This window comes from Miniopterus schreibersii, assembly GCF_964146895.1.
Source record: "Miniopterus schreibersii genome assembly, chromosome: 11".
Classification (NCBI taxonomy): domain Eukaryota; kingdom Metazoa; phylum Chordata; class Mammalia; order Chiroptera; family Miniopteridae; genus Miniopterus; species Miniopterus schreibersii.
In genome coordinates this window covers 31,196,102-31,209,343 of record NC_138111.1, presented here as the reverse complement: position 1 = coordinate 31,209,343, position 13,242 = coordinate 31,196,102, and the positions used below count along the sequence as shown (strand labels likewise).

At 40.7% G+C, this 13,242-nt stretch overlaps 1 protein-coding gene and 1 long non-coding RNA gene across 3 annotated transcripts in view; one reads left to right on the top strand and one right to left on the bottom strand.

The window, feature by feature from the left end:
* UBQLN1 (ubiquilin 1) overlaps positions 1-8,452 on the bottom strand; it is a 32,057-nt gene extending 23,605 nt beyond the window's left edge. Inside the window, exon 1 of one of the 2 annotated variants that reach the window (XM_081152232.1) lies at positions 7,688-8,452. In XM_081152232.1, coding sequence (XP_081008358.1) covers positions 7,688-7,867 — 180 coding nt within the window. In that variant the 5' untranslated portion in view covers positions 7,868-8,452. The remainder of the gene's footprint in view (positions 1-7,687) is intronic. The other variant, XM_081152231.1, reaches the window with a different exon arrangement.
* On the top strand, positions 8,365-8,993 carry LOC308564261. The gene is made up of 2 exons (XR_013999914.1): positions 8,365-8,454; positions 8,603-8,993. It is a non-coding gene; the product is annotated as an uncharacterized lncRNA (long non-coding RNA).
* The last annotated feature ends 4,249 nt before the right edge of the window (positions 8,994-13,242 follow it).

Below are 13,242 nucleotides of genomic sequence, written 5' to 3'. Positions count from 1 at the left end.
AACCAAGCACTCTATGCTGTCATATTTACAAGATGTCAAACTAAGTGGAAAAAACAAAGTTCAGATCTTCAAGTAATGAAAATGTTTGGCAAAATAGAGGCACACAGATGTATATGTTATTCATACATATAATGAATGGAATGTTTTGTATGCTAACCCAGTAATTTTTGCACCAAACAGCAGATTTACAGATATCAACTTCAGTCTCTAAAAAAATCTCCCAATACTAATTTAGTGGGATTTTCTTTTTTCATGGTGTGTTCCTGAACATTTAATTACACTAAGAGTAAACATCACATTTTTCTCAGTAAATCACAATGCTGAAGTAGTCCCAAGTAAGTACAAAATATTGTAAATAATCTTTAAAACACTATTTGTTCATTCACTCAATAAATACTTGCATTACTCAGTATGTGCCAAGCACAATGCTAGGCACCATGGGATTAGGAGATAAACAAAACAGCCTCTACCTTTGTAAATTCTTACAGTATGTGATGGTAATGATAAAGTCCATATAAGCACAAAGTGATATGAGATTATAATTATTGATTTAATTTAGAAGGTGACTCCAATCACCTTCTAATGAACTAACATTTAAATAAAAGCCAACCAGAGAAAAGTCAAGACAGCTCAGTGCAGTCAGTTAAGTGTGGGCTCCAAAGTTAGACACTGGATTTGAATCTAGGCTCCACTATTTAACAGGTGTATAAACTTGATAATATTATTAATCTGAATCCGTTTCTCCATTTAAAAAAAGGGATAATAGTACTTTCATCATAAAGTTGTAAAACTTTAAAAAAATGCATCATGCCTTGAGGAAGCCTAGAATAGATACTAGCTATTATGTTACTGTAATTAGCAGCCTTTCAAGGGCGCAGATGGGAAAAGAGCTAGTGAGTAATATTTGGGGGAAAACACATACAAATGGCTGAAATGAACAAAGGGGGAGAGGTAAGCAGGGAGCAAAACATTGTCTATTAACTGCTATCTAATTCAGCAGTCTAGGCACATGTGGCTACTGAGCACTTTAAATGTGGTTAGTCCAAATTATGATGTGCTGTAAGTGTAAAATACACCCTAGATTTTGAAGACTTAGTATGAAAAAAAGTCTAATATCTCAGTTTTTATATCAATTACACATTGATTACTGGATTAAATAAAACATATTAAAATTATAGTAGCCAAAGGGTAGAAGCAGCCCAAGTGACCACCAATGGATAAATAGGTAAACAAAATGGGGTATATACATATAATGAAATTATTATTCAGCCTTAAAAAAGAAGGAAATTCTGACACATTACAACATAAATGAATCTTGAGGACATAATAAGTAAAATAAGCCTGTCACCAAAGGACAAATACTCCCCCCCCTCCTTTAAATATATTATTGATTTCAGAGAGAGGAAGGGAGAGGGAGAGAGATACAGAAACATCAGTGATGAGACAGTCATTGATCAGCTGCCTCCTGCACGCTCCCTGCTGGAGATCAAGCCCACAACCCGGGCATGTGCCCTGACCAGGAATCGAACCTCAATCTCCTGGATCACAGGTTGATGATCAACCACTGAGCAACACCAGCTGGACAGGACAAATACTTTTGATTCTACTTTTATGAGATACCTAGAATAGTCAATTTCATAGAGACAGAAAGTAAGAATGGTTGCTGCAGGGAGATGGTAGCGGGACGGGTTATTGTTTAATAGCTACAGGGTTTCAGTTCTGCAAGATGAAAAAAATTCTGAAGATGAATAGTGGTGATGGTTACACAACAATGTGAGTGTATTTAAGGCCATTAAACTGTACACTTAAAAATGATTAAGATGATAAATTTTATGTTATATGTATCTTACCACAAAAAAAATTTTATTTCACTTTTTAATTCTTTAAGCGGCTATGAGCACATTGAAATTACATATGTAGCTTGCATTTCTACTGGATAACACTGTAATTATTTAAGCCTTAGTAAAAATTTCCCAATGAGAAGGGTTTTGAGAAACAGTGTGACAAGTTCTAGAACAGTAAGCCCTACTGCCCTAAGGCAGAGGTCAGCAAATTTTCTGTAAAGGGCTAGACAGTAAATACCTTCGGCTATAGAGCCATATAGTCTGTTCTGAAAGCAGCGATAAGTAATACAGAAATGCATAGGCATGGCAGATTTGTCCCACTATGGTTTGCTGACCCCTGCCGTGAGGCACCCACTGTAAGTAATGGTTCCTACTAGCTCACAGTGCTAAATTTTCAAGAATTTTGTGAGTCAGTTTAGTATTCGTAGCTTAAAATCTGCCAAGGTAAGAGAACTTACACCATGGAAATCAGCAAACACTACAAATCGGAACATTTACCAGCACAACATACTGGCTACATACATGTAAAGAATTAACTTCTCTCTTAAGCACTTAAATTATATGAGCTGTGAACCGTCTTTGAGAAAAATGGATAATCATTCAAATCATTTTCTGTGTTCTGTGACTCAGATGAAGATCCCCAGCTAAGAAAGGCTGTTCTAGAAGAATTGTGTTTCAGTAAACAGAAGAAAGAGTGAATGTCCTCAGGCAGTCAAGAGTTCTGCTTGAAGAGTGGTAAATTAAGGAAAGAGCTGTTTAAAAGTAAACTGAGAGAGGAGGGCAGGAACTGGGTTATGTATATACTGCACTCAGCAAAATCTCAAAAATTGGTAGTTATTATTAAATACATACTTGTTAATAAATATTTACTGAGCCCATGCCATGTACTAGGCTCTGGTAACAATGGTGAACAATCACAGATTCTCTCTAGCAGAAAAACAATCAATCAAATAGCCCCATAAATACAGAATTTAAATTGTGATGATTTATAACCAAAAACAGGGTGCTGTCAGAAAATACAACAGGGGAATCCCAATCTAGTTTGGACAACCGTGAAATAGTTCTTTGAGAAAGTGACCTCTGCACTGAGATTTAAGGGGTAAATGAAATGGGCAAAGAGTGGGAGGAGATGGAGGTAGCCAGTACAAACTGCACAAAAGTCCTCAGGCAGAAAAAAAAAAAAAATGTAGCAACAGGTCAAGGAACTAAAAAGTCAGTATGGCAAGAGCCAAGTAACCAAGGGAAAAAGAAGGCATCAGAATGGAGAGGTAGCCAGGAACCATACCACACAGGGCCTCACAGAAGCTTTAAGTAGTCTAAGACCGATGGGGAGCCATTAATTTTACCTAGAGGGTAACATGATCAGATTAACGTTTTTCAGAGACTGATCTAGGAATGAACGGGGGGGGGGGGGGGGGGGGGGAACACAGAAAAGCGGGGAGACTGACCAGTAGGCTACTCTAGTTTTGAGGCAAGAGGAAATGGCCACTGAGTGGAGTTCAATCCTCAATCTTTTAAGTACGTACTTAATCTATTCAATACTCCACTGCAGGACACCACTCTTACAAATTCGAACCCCAAAGAATTTTTCTTTATGTAAGTTATAGTTATTGATATAGCTATGACTACACTTTTCCAATGTAAAGAGTATCAGTTTTAAATTTTTGCAAATCACTTTAGTCTTGTAATGGAAAACTGGATTCACACCTGTTACAATACCCCATATCTTACAGCTCCTGGAAAAGTGTGCTGTTCACTCTTGAAAATCACAAATAAGAGCTGAGCCCAGTGGGAGTGGCTCAGCGGTTGAGCGTCGACCTAGGATCCAGGAGATCGGGGTTCGATTCCCGATCAGGGCACATGCCCGGGTTGTGGGCTGCAGCCAATCAATGACTCTCTCATCATTGATGTTTCTATTTCTCTCTCTCCCTCTTCCTTCCTCTCTGTGAAATCAATAAAGATGTATTTCAAAATAAAACAAATAACAGCTGAGAATTATTATGAAACGTTTTAATCTCATGGTCCTCCTAAAAGGGTCTTGGGCACCCCAAACCACCCTGAGAACTGCTGCTTAAGTAACAGAAAGCCAAGTAATCACAATGAGATACCACTTCACAGCAACCAGGAAGGCTATAATCAAAGACAGAAAATAACAAGTGTTGTGGACAATGTGGAGTAATTGGAATTCTCATGCACTACTGGTGGGACTATAACAGTACAGCCGCTTTGGAAAATAGTTTGGCAATTCCTCAAAGAGTTAAACATAGAGCTACCACCTGACCCAGTAATTCTACTCATAGGTATACACCCACAAAATATGAAAATGTATGTCCACACAAAAACTTGTATGAATATTCACAGAGGCATTATTTTTAATGGTCAAAAAGTAGAAACAACCCAAATATCTGTCCATCAATTTGATGAATGGAGAAATAAAATGTGATGTACAGTATATCCATACAATGGAATATTATTCAGCAATAAAAAGAAAGCACTGATACATGTCACAACATGGATGAGCCTTAAAAAACATTATGCTATGTATAAGCAGCCAATCACAAGTTTTCAAAATCTGATGTGTATTTTACACTTGCAGCACATTTTAAATCATTTCAATCATATTTTAAATGTTCAAAAGTCAGAGGTAGCTGGTGGTATCAAAGAGGACAGTGTAGCCCTACACCCACACTATAATGTTAAATGATGTTTGTGATAATGACTCTAAGGCACTGCAATTTCCCCTATCAGGAAAGGCTCAATTCTATTCAATATAGTATTTATATTATTGTATGTTGTTAAGTACATTAATATTCTTCTAAAAGTTTCAAGTGATGAAGATGATTTCTAAAACTAGAATACATGCTGCCTTAGCATTTCAGTTAATTATATTTCAAATTTTACACTATAGTCCAGAGGGCTACAAAAATCCAAGGACAAACTAATCAGAAGTTACATGGGAGCTCCTTTTCATTCTCTGCACTAATTTTAATCACACACACACCATTCTTATTTTACAACTGACGCCAGAGGTTTAACAATTTCATTCAATCACTCAGAACATACTCATATAAAGAAATACTACTTCAGTATAATGTATTAAGAGAATTCACATTATATAGAAACAATTATTGATGATTTTAAATTTGTAGAAAATGAGATTTGCCTGAAACCCTAAGCTTTCAATATTATCCTTTTGAAGGGTAACTCTTCACCTCCAACATTAGCTAAGAATTCTCAGAACCAAATATTTTCCAATTTTTTTACTGAACATTTTTATGGGAATCTTAATGTCATTAAATACATTTTTAAAATAAATTTTAATCTGTAGCAAATAATTTAAAGCTATCAAAACCATTTAAGGAAACTAATTACAAAGTGACAAGTTTTTTGTTGTGCTTCAAGTAGAATTTTACAAGTCATCTGAAATTGCTTTTCTTATTCTTTCCTATTTTCCTCTATGTGCTTCCCTTAACAGAGCCCACAGATAGTTCAACTTGTCTTCACATTCTTGGTGCAGTGTTGAGCTTCATTTTTATCACGTTTTCTGCTCCAACAGAAAGCATTTATCAAAATAAAAATTCAACTGCCATCAGAAAAAATTGCTTCAGAAAGGCCTTAATTTTATCTATTAAAACTTTATTTTGGTTACAGAGGAGTAAAATTAAAACTTCCACAGAATTTTAAAATTCTAATTTCACCATCACAAAAAGTAAAAAAAAAAAAAAATCCTCACAGATATATCATAAACTGATCTAAATCAAATTTTCAATTTATAGAATATTGAATCTTTCTAATCTTTTACAGTAAAATACTCAAAGCAAGTGGAATGATGGAGACCTGAACCAGGAGTCCTAGGGAGAAAAAGATCTAAGGACTTCAAAAATTAATGTGACTACACACCCAATATAACAGCTAAAACAAAAAAAACTGACACTATCAAATATTAGCAGGGATGTGGAGCAACAGGAACTTCCATGCACTGTCGTGTAGGATAGTAAAACAGTACAAACATGGTTTCTACCACATGATCCAATCGTTCCACCTCTAAGTATTTAACATAAGAAATAAAAGCATTTGTCAAAGAAAGATTTGTACAAGAATGTCCATAGCAAATAACTGAAAACAGCCCAGGTGACTGACCACAACAGGAGAACAAATTATGGTATATTTATACAATGGAAAACAACACAGCAGTAAAAGTGGAACTACACAAGAATGAATCTCGAAAACTGCTGAGTAAAAAAAAGCCTTACCCAATGACACTTATGAGACATTCTAGAAAAAGCAAAACTAAACCACGGTGAAGGAAAATAAAAAAAGTGGTTGATGGAGGGGAGAGTGGCAGAACTGGGAAAGGGTAAGAGATAACTTTCTAGTCAATTATAAAGTTCTACATCTTGATAAAGCTTTAGATTACACAGTTTTGTGGAAACTCATAGAATGGCGACCATGTGAATTTCAGTGCATGTCAAACCTAAAAAGAAAAAAGTTAAAAAAAAAAAAAAAATGAATTCAGGTTAATGATATGCACATTGCTGAAGTGCTTAAGGGGAACATGCACTAATATTGAAATGCATCCAAAAAATAAAATGGACTGATAATTTGTGTGATACAGCAAATATAGCAAAACACTAATTGTAGGTAACAGACATATGGAGACATATGGCAGTTCATTTTCCAATTCTTTCAACTTTCCTGTATGTTGGAAAATAGAAAAATGTTAAGGAAATTTTTCACAGCAAAATTGAGACCAAAATATACCGTGATTCAGTAGGTGGTAAAATTTTCTCTCACTTGATGCTACACACTCTACTTAAAACTTCACAAAACTCACCACCTTTTAGAACTATACACACCCATACCCCCAATCATTTACAGTGCCTGGGTAAAAATATGTACATTTCGGGAACTGTTGTTTCCTCATAAACTGTCCACAATGTTTGAGATCCCCAGAGATCAATGCAATAATTATGGAAAAATATTCTGGGATGTAATTAACTGTAAAATTTATATTCCTAAACAGATTTTAAGTTGTAAATTATTTGGTGGTATTCTCCATTAACTCCAATTTTGTTCTTCTATTAGACTAGAACCGTTAATATCTGAATAATGCAGCTATCATCCCTCTAAAATCTAACAAAAACTTACCCAATGACTGGCATCTAAGGAGTGATAAATAGATTAAAAAGAAAACAGCAAGTCATTAACGAAAGTCATCCAGCATTCTCCGTAAGCCGAATACTATTTACTTAAGATGCAGCTGAAAGCAATTTCTACGTTATAGTTCTTTTTTAAAAATAAAGATCGGGAAAGATTTCAGCAATCAAAACGCAGAGCTAAATGTGCACGTGCTCCTCCCAGCAAAAACCACCTTAACCCTCAAGCAGGTAAAACAATGAGCACCCCCTTTTTTTTTTTTTATTCTTGAGACAAAACCGCGGACTGGGCTAAAGCGAACTCTCGCCCCAGCCCAGCCTCTACCCCGCCCGGAGCCAGACGGTGGGTCCCTTTCCTTTGTGCGGAGCAGCAGGGAGGCGGCTGGGGGCGGGGAGCTGGGGGCGGAGGCTGGGGGTCCGTGGAGGCCGAAGCGGGAGGAAGGCGCGGAGGACAGAGGTGTCGGCGCGTCCCACAAACAGGCCGCGCGGCACCGCCACAAACCTCTGCGGTGTCCCAAGAAGCAAACCCACGAACTTGGGTGTGATCTAATTAGGGATGAGCCCTGAGACTGGCCGGCAGCACCTCGGGGAAGACCCCTCCCGGCCTTTGCAAAGCCACCTCCTCCCGCGGTGGGCAGAGGACCTGCCGCCACCCCCGCCCCGTACCGAGCCGAGGGAGGTCCTCACCTGCTGGACAGAGCTATCCTCGGGCACAGCGAACTCCTCCTTCTCTTTCGGGGTCTTCACAGTGACTTTCATGATCTTGGGCTCCGTAGAAGCAGCGGCTGCGGGGGCGCCAGTACCTTCGGCTCCGGCGGCGCTGTCCTGGGAGCTCGGAGGGCCACCGCTTTCACCACTATCGGCCATGGCGGCGGCGGTGACTCAGGAGGGAGCAAGCGAGCGAGGCGAAGCCAGCAGACGCCAGAGCCGGCTGGCCCGGACAACGGAGAATGCAGGACGCGCCGCTTCTGTGGCAACGGGCGCAGGGCCGCCCTAGCGGGCGAGGGTCCGCGGAGCTGGACGTGGGCTCCGGCGCAGGCCCGGGTCGGGCGCTCCGCAGCCGCCGTATGTTCAGACACCGCTCGGTCGCAGCGACATCCGCAGCCGCCGCCGCTTCCTCCTCCCCACCCCCTCCCCCACGTTCCTCCGCCAGCGCCGCGCGAGGCACGCCGGGTAACGCGGCTGGCGGCGTCAGAGAGTCTTGCCCGACCGGCTCGAGCTCTTGCGGCTTGGCTTCCCCTCTCCCGTTCCATGGGTCAGCGTTTAGGCACAGCCAAAGTGAAAGACTAAAAGTACAGCGGGGCGGGAGAGGTCAGTTCATTTTCTTTTCACTGCTTTCACCAAAAAATAAATTCGCGGCGCACCTGGATGACTTCACGGCTAGCGAAATTACTAGAAAGGGCTCGACCGCTGGGCCCCGAGACCATCGCTGCGCCTGCGCTCTCGCGATCCAGGTAGTTTCCCCACCCCCTGACGTCATACTCCGCGCCGTCGCGCTCGCGGGGCCTGGGCTTGCTCTGCGTAGCCGCTGGGACGCGGATCTCTAATGCGCGCAGAAGATATGTTTTGTTATTTTAATGTGCTTAATTTTTGTTTACTTAGGAGAAGACGTTACTGCCCGGAGCGTGGGAAGCTAAGTTAATGGAGGAAAGGTGCTCGTAACCAAAGAATAATGTAGATGTCTGTAACCACGACGTGCAATGCCGTGGAGTCTTTGCTCCACGGCCTGGACTTCCTGCCCTCGGGTCAGCCGGGTGTGCTCAGCTGATCAGGTCACCTGTGTCGACTGTGGCCTCCGCTCCGATGCTGATATCCCTGCGCGAGCACCCCCGATTTTCTGTGAACACTGTCTATCATGTTTGGGGCAGAAACAGAGTACCCACCGAACTGGGACTGTTTAATGTAGCTGAGGTGTTCATTTTTTATTCTTACATCAAATAAGTTACTGCTTTATTTCAGACTTTAGGTGGCATTAAAGATTATTCAAAACTTGTTTTCAGTGTAATATGAATACAAATAGGAAATAGGAAGTTATTTTTCTCCCTGAGAATTCTGACTTTGAGATGACGTCAGTTTACCCTTAAAGATGACTTGCAAGGATTATACAACCCAGGACATTAACTTAGTGTTACACAAATGTAAGCCCTGACAGACCATTGTGACCCAAATATGCAAAGATATCTGTATTTCTGTTTTTAAACCATCCAACTCTGTTCTGGGAATGAATACTCTAGCATGATGACTACTTTTGAGCAGAGTCCCTTTGTAAGCTGGGTCTAAGATAAGTTCTCAAAGTATTAATTGCAATATACTCATCATTGCAATTAAGTAACTATGCCCTGGCGGGTGTGGCTCAGTTGGTTACTCGGTTTGGCATCATCTGGGTCACTGAAAGTTTGCCTGCCTGCCTATTGTATTCCCCATTAGAGCCCATGTCTAGGGGTCTGGCTTCCATACCTGGTAGGAGGCGTACAAGAGGCAGCCCACCAATGTGTCTGTCTCTGTCTCCCCCTTTCCACTCTCTCTTAGAAGCAATAGAAAATGTATACCCTGGTGAGGATTAACAAAACAAATAAAATACAGTATAATTATTAAGGCACTTTTAGCAATAATCGTACATTTTAAGGAATTTTGGGAGATGAGGGTCCAGATCAGGGATCAACAAACTTTCAGGGAAGACTAGATAGTAAATATGTTAGGCTTTGTGAGCCATACAATCTCTGTAAATACTCTATTCCCATATAGCTTTTTACTTTTGTGTCACTCATCACATTCTGCCTTGTAGTATGCTTGTGTGCATACCTCATTAGACAAGGCCCTTGAAAACACAGTGCCAACCTAATTTCTTGGCATGAGAGCATTTATTGTTGAACTATTATGTTTTCCACTAGAGAGGAAATTCACTTGTAACAGATCATATTTTATACTCTTATGTCTCTCCCAATGTTTATAGTATAGAGACATATAAATAATAGATAATACTAAGTTGCTTTGCAGTAGGTTCAGAAGAAAAACACATTCACTCCCTGCTTGTGTAAATCTCCAAGTCTTATGATTTCTCAGAGGACACTTATTCAACATGCATGTATTTGGAATTTGTTTCCTGACCTTAGAGGTTACCTTATGTCTGCCATCATGTTGTGTACAGTAAGCAAATGAGCCACGGGGAAATTTTAGATGCTCTCTGAGGGCAGGGAGAAGTAGGTTAAAGTATGCAAAATCTATTACAGTGGTACCTCGGTTTTCAAACGTCTCCGTTGACGAACATTTCGGTTTACGAACACTGTAAACTCGGGAAGTAAATGCTTCGGTTTTCAAACATACCTCTGAAGTCGAACATGCCATACGGCTTCCGCTGAGTGCAAGATGCTGAGGCCTAGCTGTTGGCTGTTGATCCCTTGGTTTTCAAACATTTCAGAAATCAGTCTTCCAGACTGGATTACATTCAAAAACCGAGATACCACTGTATATAAAACAAATCATCTAGGAATTCCAGGGAATAATGCTTATGGGGGGAAATGCTTTAGGATAGTGGGAGTTTTGTAGCACATAAGGCAGCCTATTGAGATATTTTACACCGGAAGCTGAGTTGTTTTAAAAAGTGTATACCTTCTGCCCTAGCTGTTTTGGCTCTGGTTAGAGCGTCGGCCCTCAGACTGAAAGGTCCTGGGTTCGATTCTGGCCAAGGGCATATACCTTGGTTGCAGGCTCGATCCCCAGCCTGGGTCAGGGTGCATGTGGGAGGCAACCAACTGATGTGTCTCATATCGATGTTTCTCTCTCCCATCCACTCTCTCTGAAAAGCAATGGGAAAAAATATCTCGGGTGAGGATTAAAAAAAAAAAGTGTATAGCCTTCCAATCATTCCATCTCATCCAAATAATTCTTACAGCCTTGTTTTCCAAATTAGGTGAAAGGTGAAGAGCACTGTGGTTTATCTGAGTTCTATGATCAAGAATTATGAGGGGTCTGAGGTTTTCCCCTATTTACAAGCTAAGTTTCATAAATGCTGGCAGAAGACATAAGAAGCAATGGACTTCAGTATAGCAATAGTTGTAGCCAGCGTATCAGCACTTTTTTATACCAGTTCCCCAAGTCCCAACTTCTGCAGAATGATGACACTACACATGCAGTGGGTTGTGTTACAAGAGGAACCCCAAGTATAGGGAACCCAAACCTTATAAATAAGCAGTAATATTGCAGCTCTTTTTCGGGAGAGATTTTCTTCAAGGACTGTTCACTATACAAATATCCTTAAAAAATTGTCCAGAACAAAGACAGTATATTAGTTTCCTATTGTTGCTTTAACAAATAATCACAAATTTAGTGGCTTAAAATAACACAGGTTATCCTAAAATTCTGGAGGTCAGAAGTCCAATATGGCTCTAAAGTCAAAGACTGTGTTCTTTCTGGAGGCTCTGGGGGAGAATCTGTTCCTTGCCTTTTCCAGTGTCTAGAGACTGCTCACATTCCTTGGAGCAGTGGCCAGATCACTACAACTTTTGCTTCCATTGTCAATCTCTTCTGACTCTCCTGCCTCCCTTTCCCTTATGGTGACACTGGGCCCTCACAAATAACCCAGGGTAATCTCATCATCTCAGGATCCTTAATCACATCTGCAGAGTCCCTTTTGCATGTAAAGTGACATTTACAAGTCCTGAAAATTAGGGTCTTTGGAGAGCCATTATTCTACCCACCACAGGTGGTCAGTGCCTGCATTCACAAGATATGCAAAATTATGAGAGACCCATGAAGAATTATCTCCTGATAATATTTACCCCTTGTTTCTACACTTTTGTGGCTTCTGGCAAACTTTCCCATGAGGATGCCACTCTATTGGTCATTCTGATTAATCTGACCACCAGAGGCTGGGACCAAATCCATCCAATTTGTCTCATAAAGCATTTAATAAGGCTAGTTTCAACAGGATTCCAAAGAGCAGTATGAGGCCAACCTGCAGTATTAATAACCATGCTCCCCAGGGGTCTAGACCCAATCCACTGAACAAATCCCATAAACCATCAGGGTCTACTTTGGCTACTTGTTGGTATTGTTTTTGTATTACCTTATCCCCTTGGCCCAAGGCATTAATCTAGGCACAGAAGGATGTTTTAGCAATTATAAATACTTTGCCATGGCCTGCACAGAGGAAATCTAGGGCAATTATATCAATCATAACAATCCTGAGCAGTGAGTTGAGGCTGACTTGAATGCCTTCCAGGGCCAGTGTGATGTCATTGATCTCTTCAGCTAAATTGAGGACAAATTTTGTTCTACCTCTTCTAATTGGATGGTTCTTGTTGTAGGAATAACTTCCCCCTCCCCAAGTTGCATAAAAAATAGCAAGTAAATTATCCCTCTGAGAAACTCCTCCAAGTAATCAAGGGCAGCCATATTTGGATAGTTCTATGTGTGATCTGATGGCTCTGTGATCTATTGATGGTGTTTTCTCAAACACTAGGTTTCTTATGACCACCCCTAAGATGCAAGCCACTGTTTTTTCAAGAGGAGGAAAATTAATGCCTGACATTCACCCAAGTAGTAGTCCTGGGGCACACATGGTGCACCTGGAAAAATGTTTATAATTATTGGAGCCCCCCCTCCCTCCAACAATGTGATCTCCATCAGTTGTGGGGCACAAGTTGGACACTGTGGTAGGCCTTAGGGTTCCTAGCTCAGTTTGAATAATTAAGTCTAGTCTTTGTTTACGGAGGGACTGCCTACAGTCTTGTCTGTCCATGCCACCAGCCGAGTGGCATTCATCCACTCCACAGAATGACTAGTGAAAGCTACAGGAGTGGGAGTGGGAATGATATCTGGAGGTGCTGACAGGTGTTTTTCATGGGAGGTACAAGAGATGGGACATTCCCTGTTTTTTTTTTAAACTTTTAAAAAAATTGATTTGAGAGAGAGAGGGAGAGGAGAAACATCAATTTGTTGTTCCACTTACTTATGCATTCATTGGTTGATTCTTGCATGTGCCCTGACTGGAGATCGAACCCACAACCTTGACATATCAGGATGATGCTCTAACCAACTGAGCTACCCCACCAGGGCTCCCTGCCATTTTCTTACTAAACAAGAATGGCAATCAACTGTGGTCAGAGCTGTGTGGTGGGACACAGCAGACTCAGTTAAATGTAGCATTTGCTAATTCATGAGAACCTTACCTGAATGTCTTCCTTCATGAGAAAAGGTCCAGGGATAGCTCTGAAAGACAGAAGACCATTGATGTCTCTCCC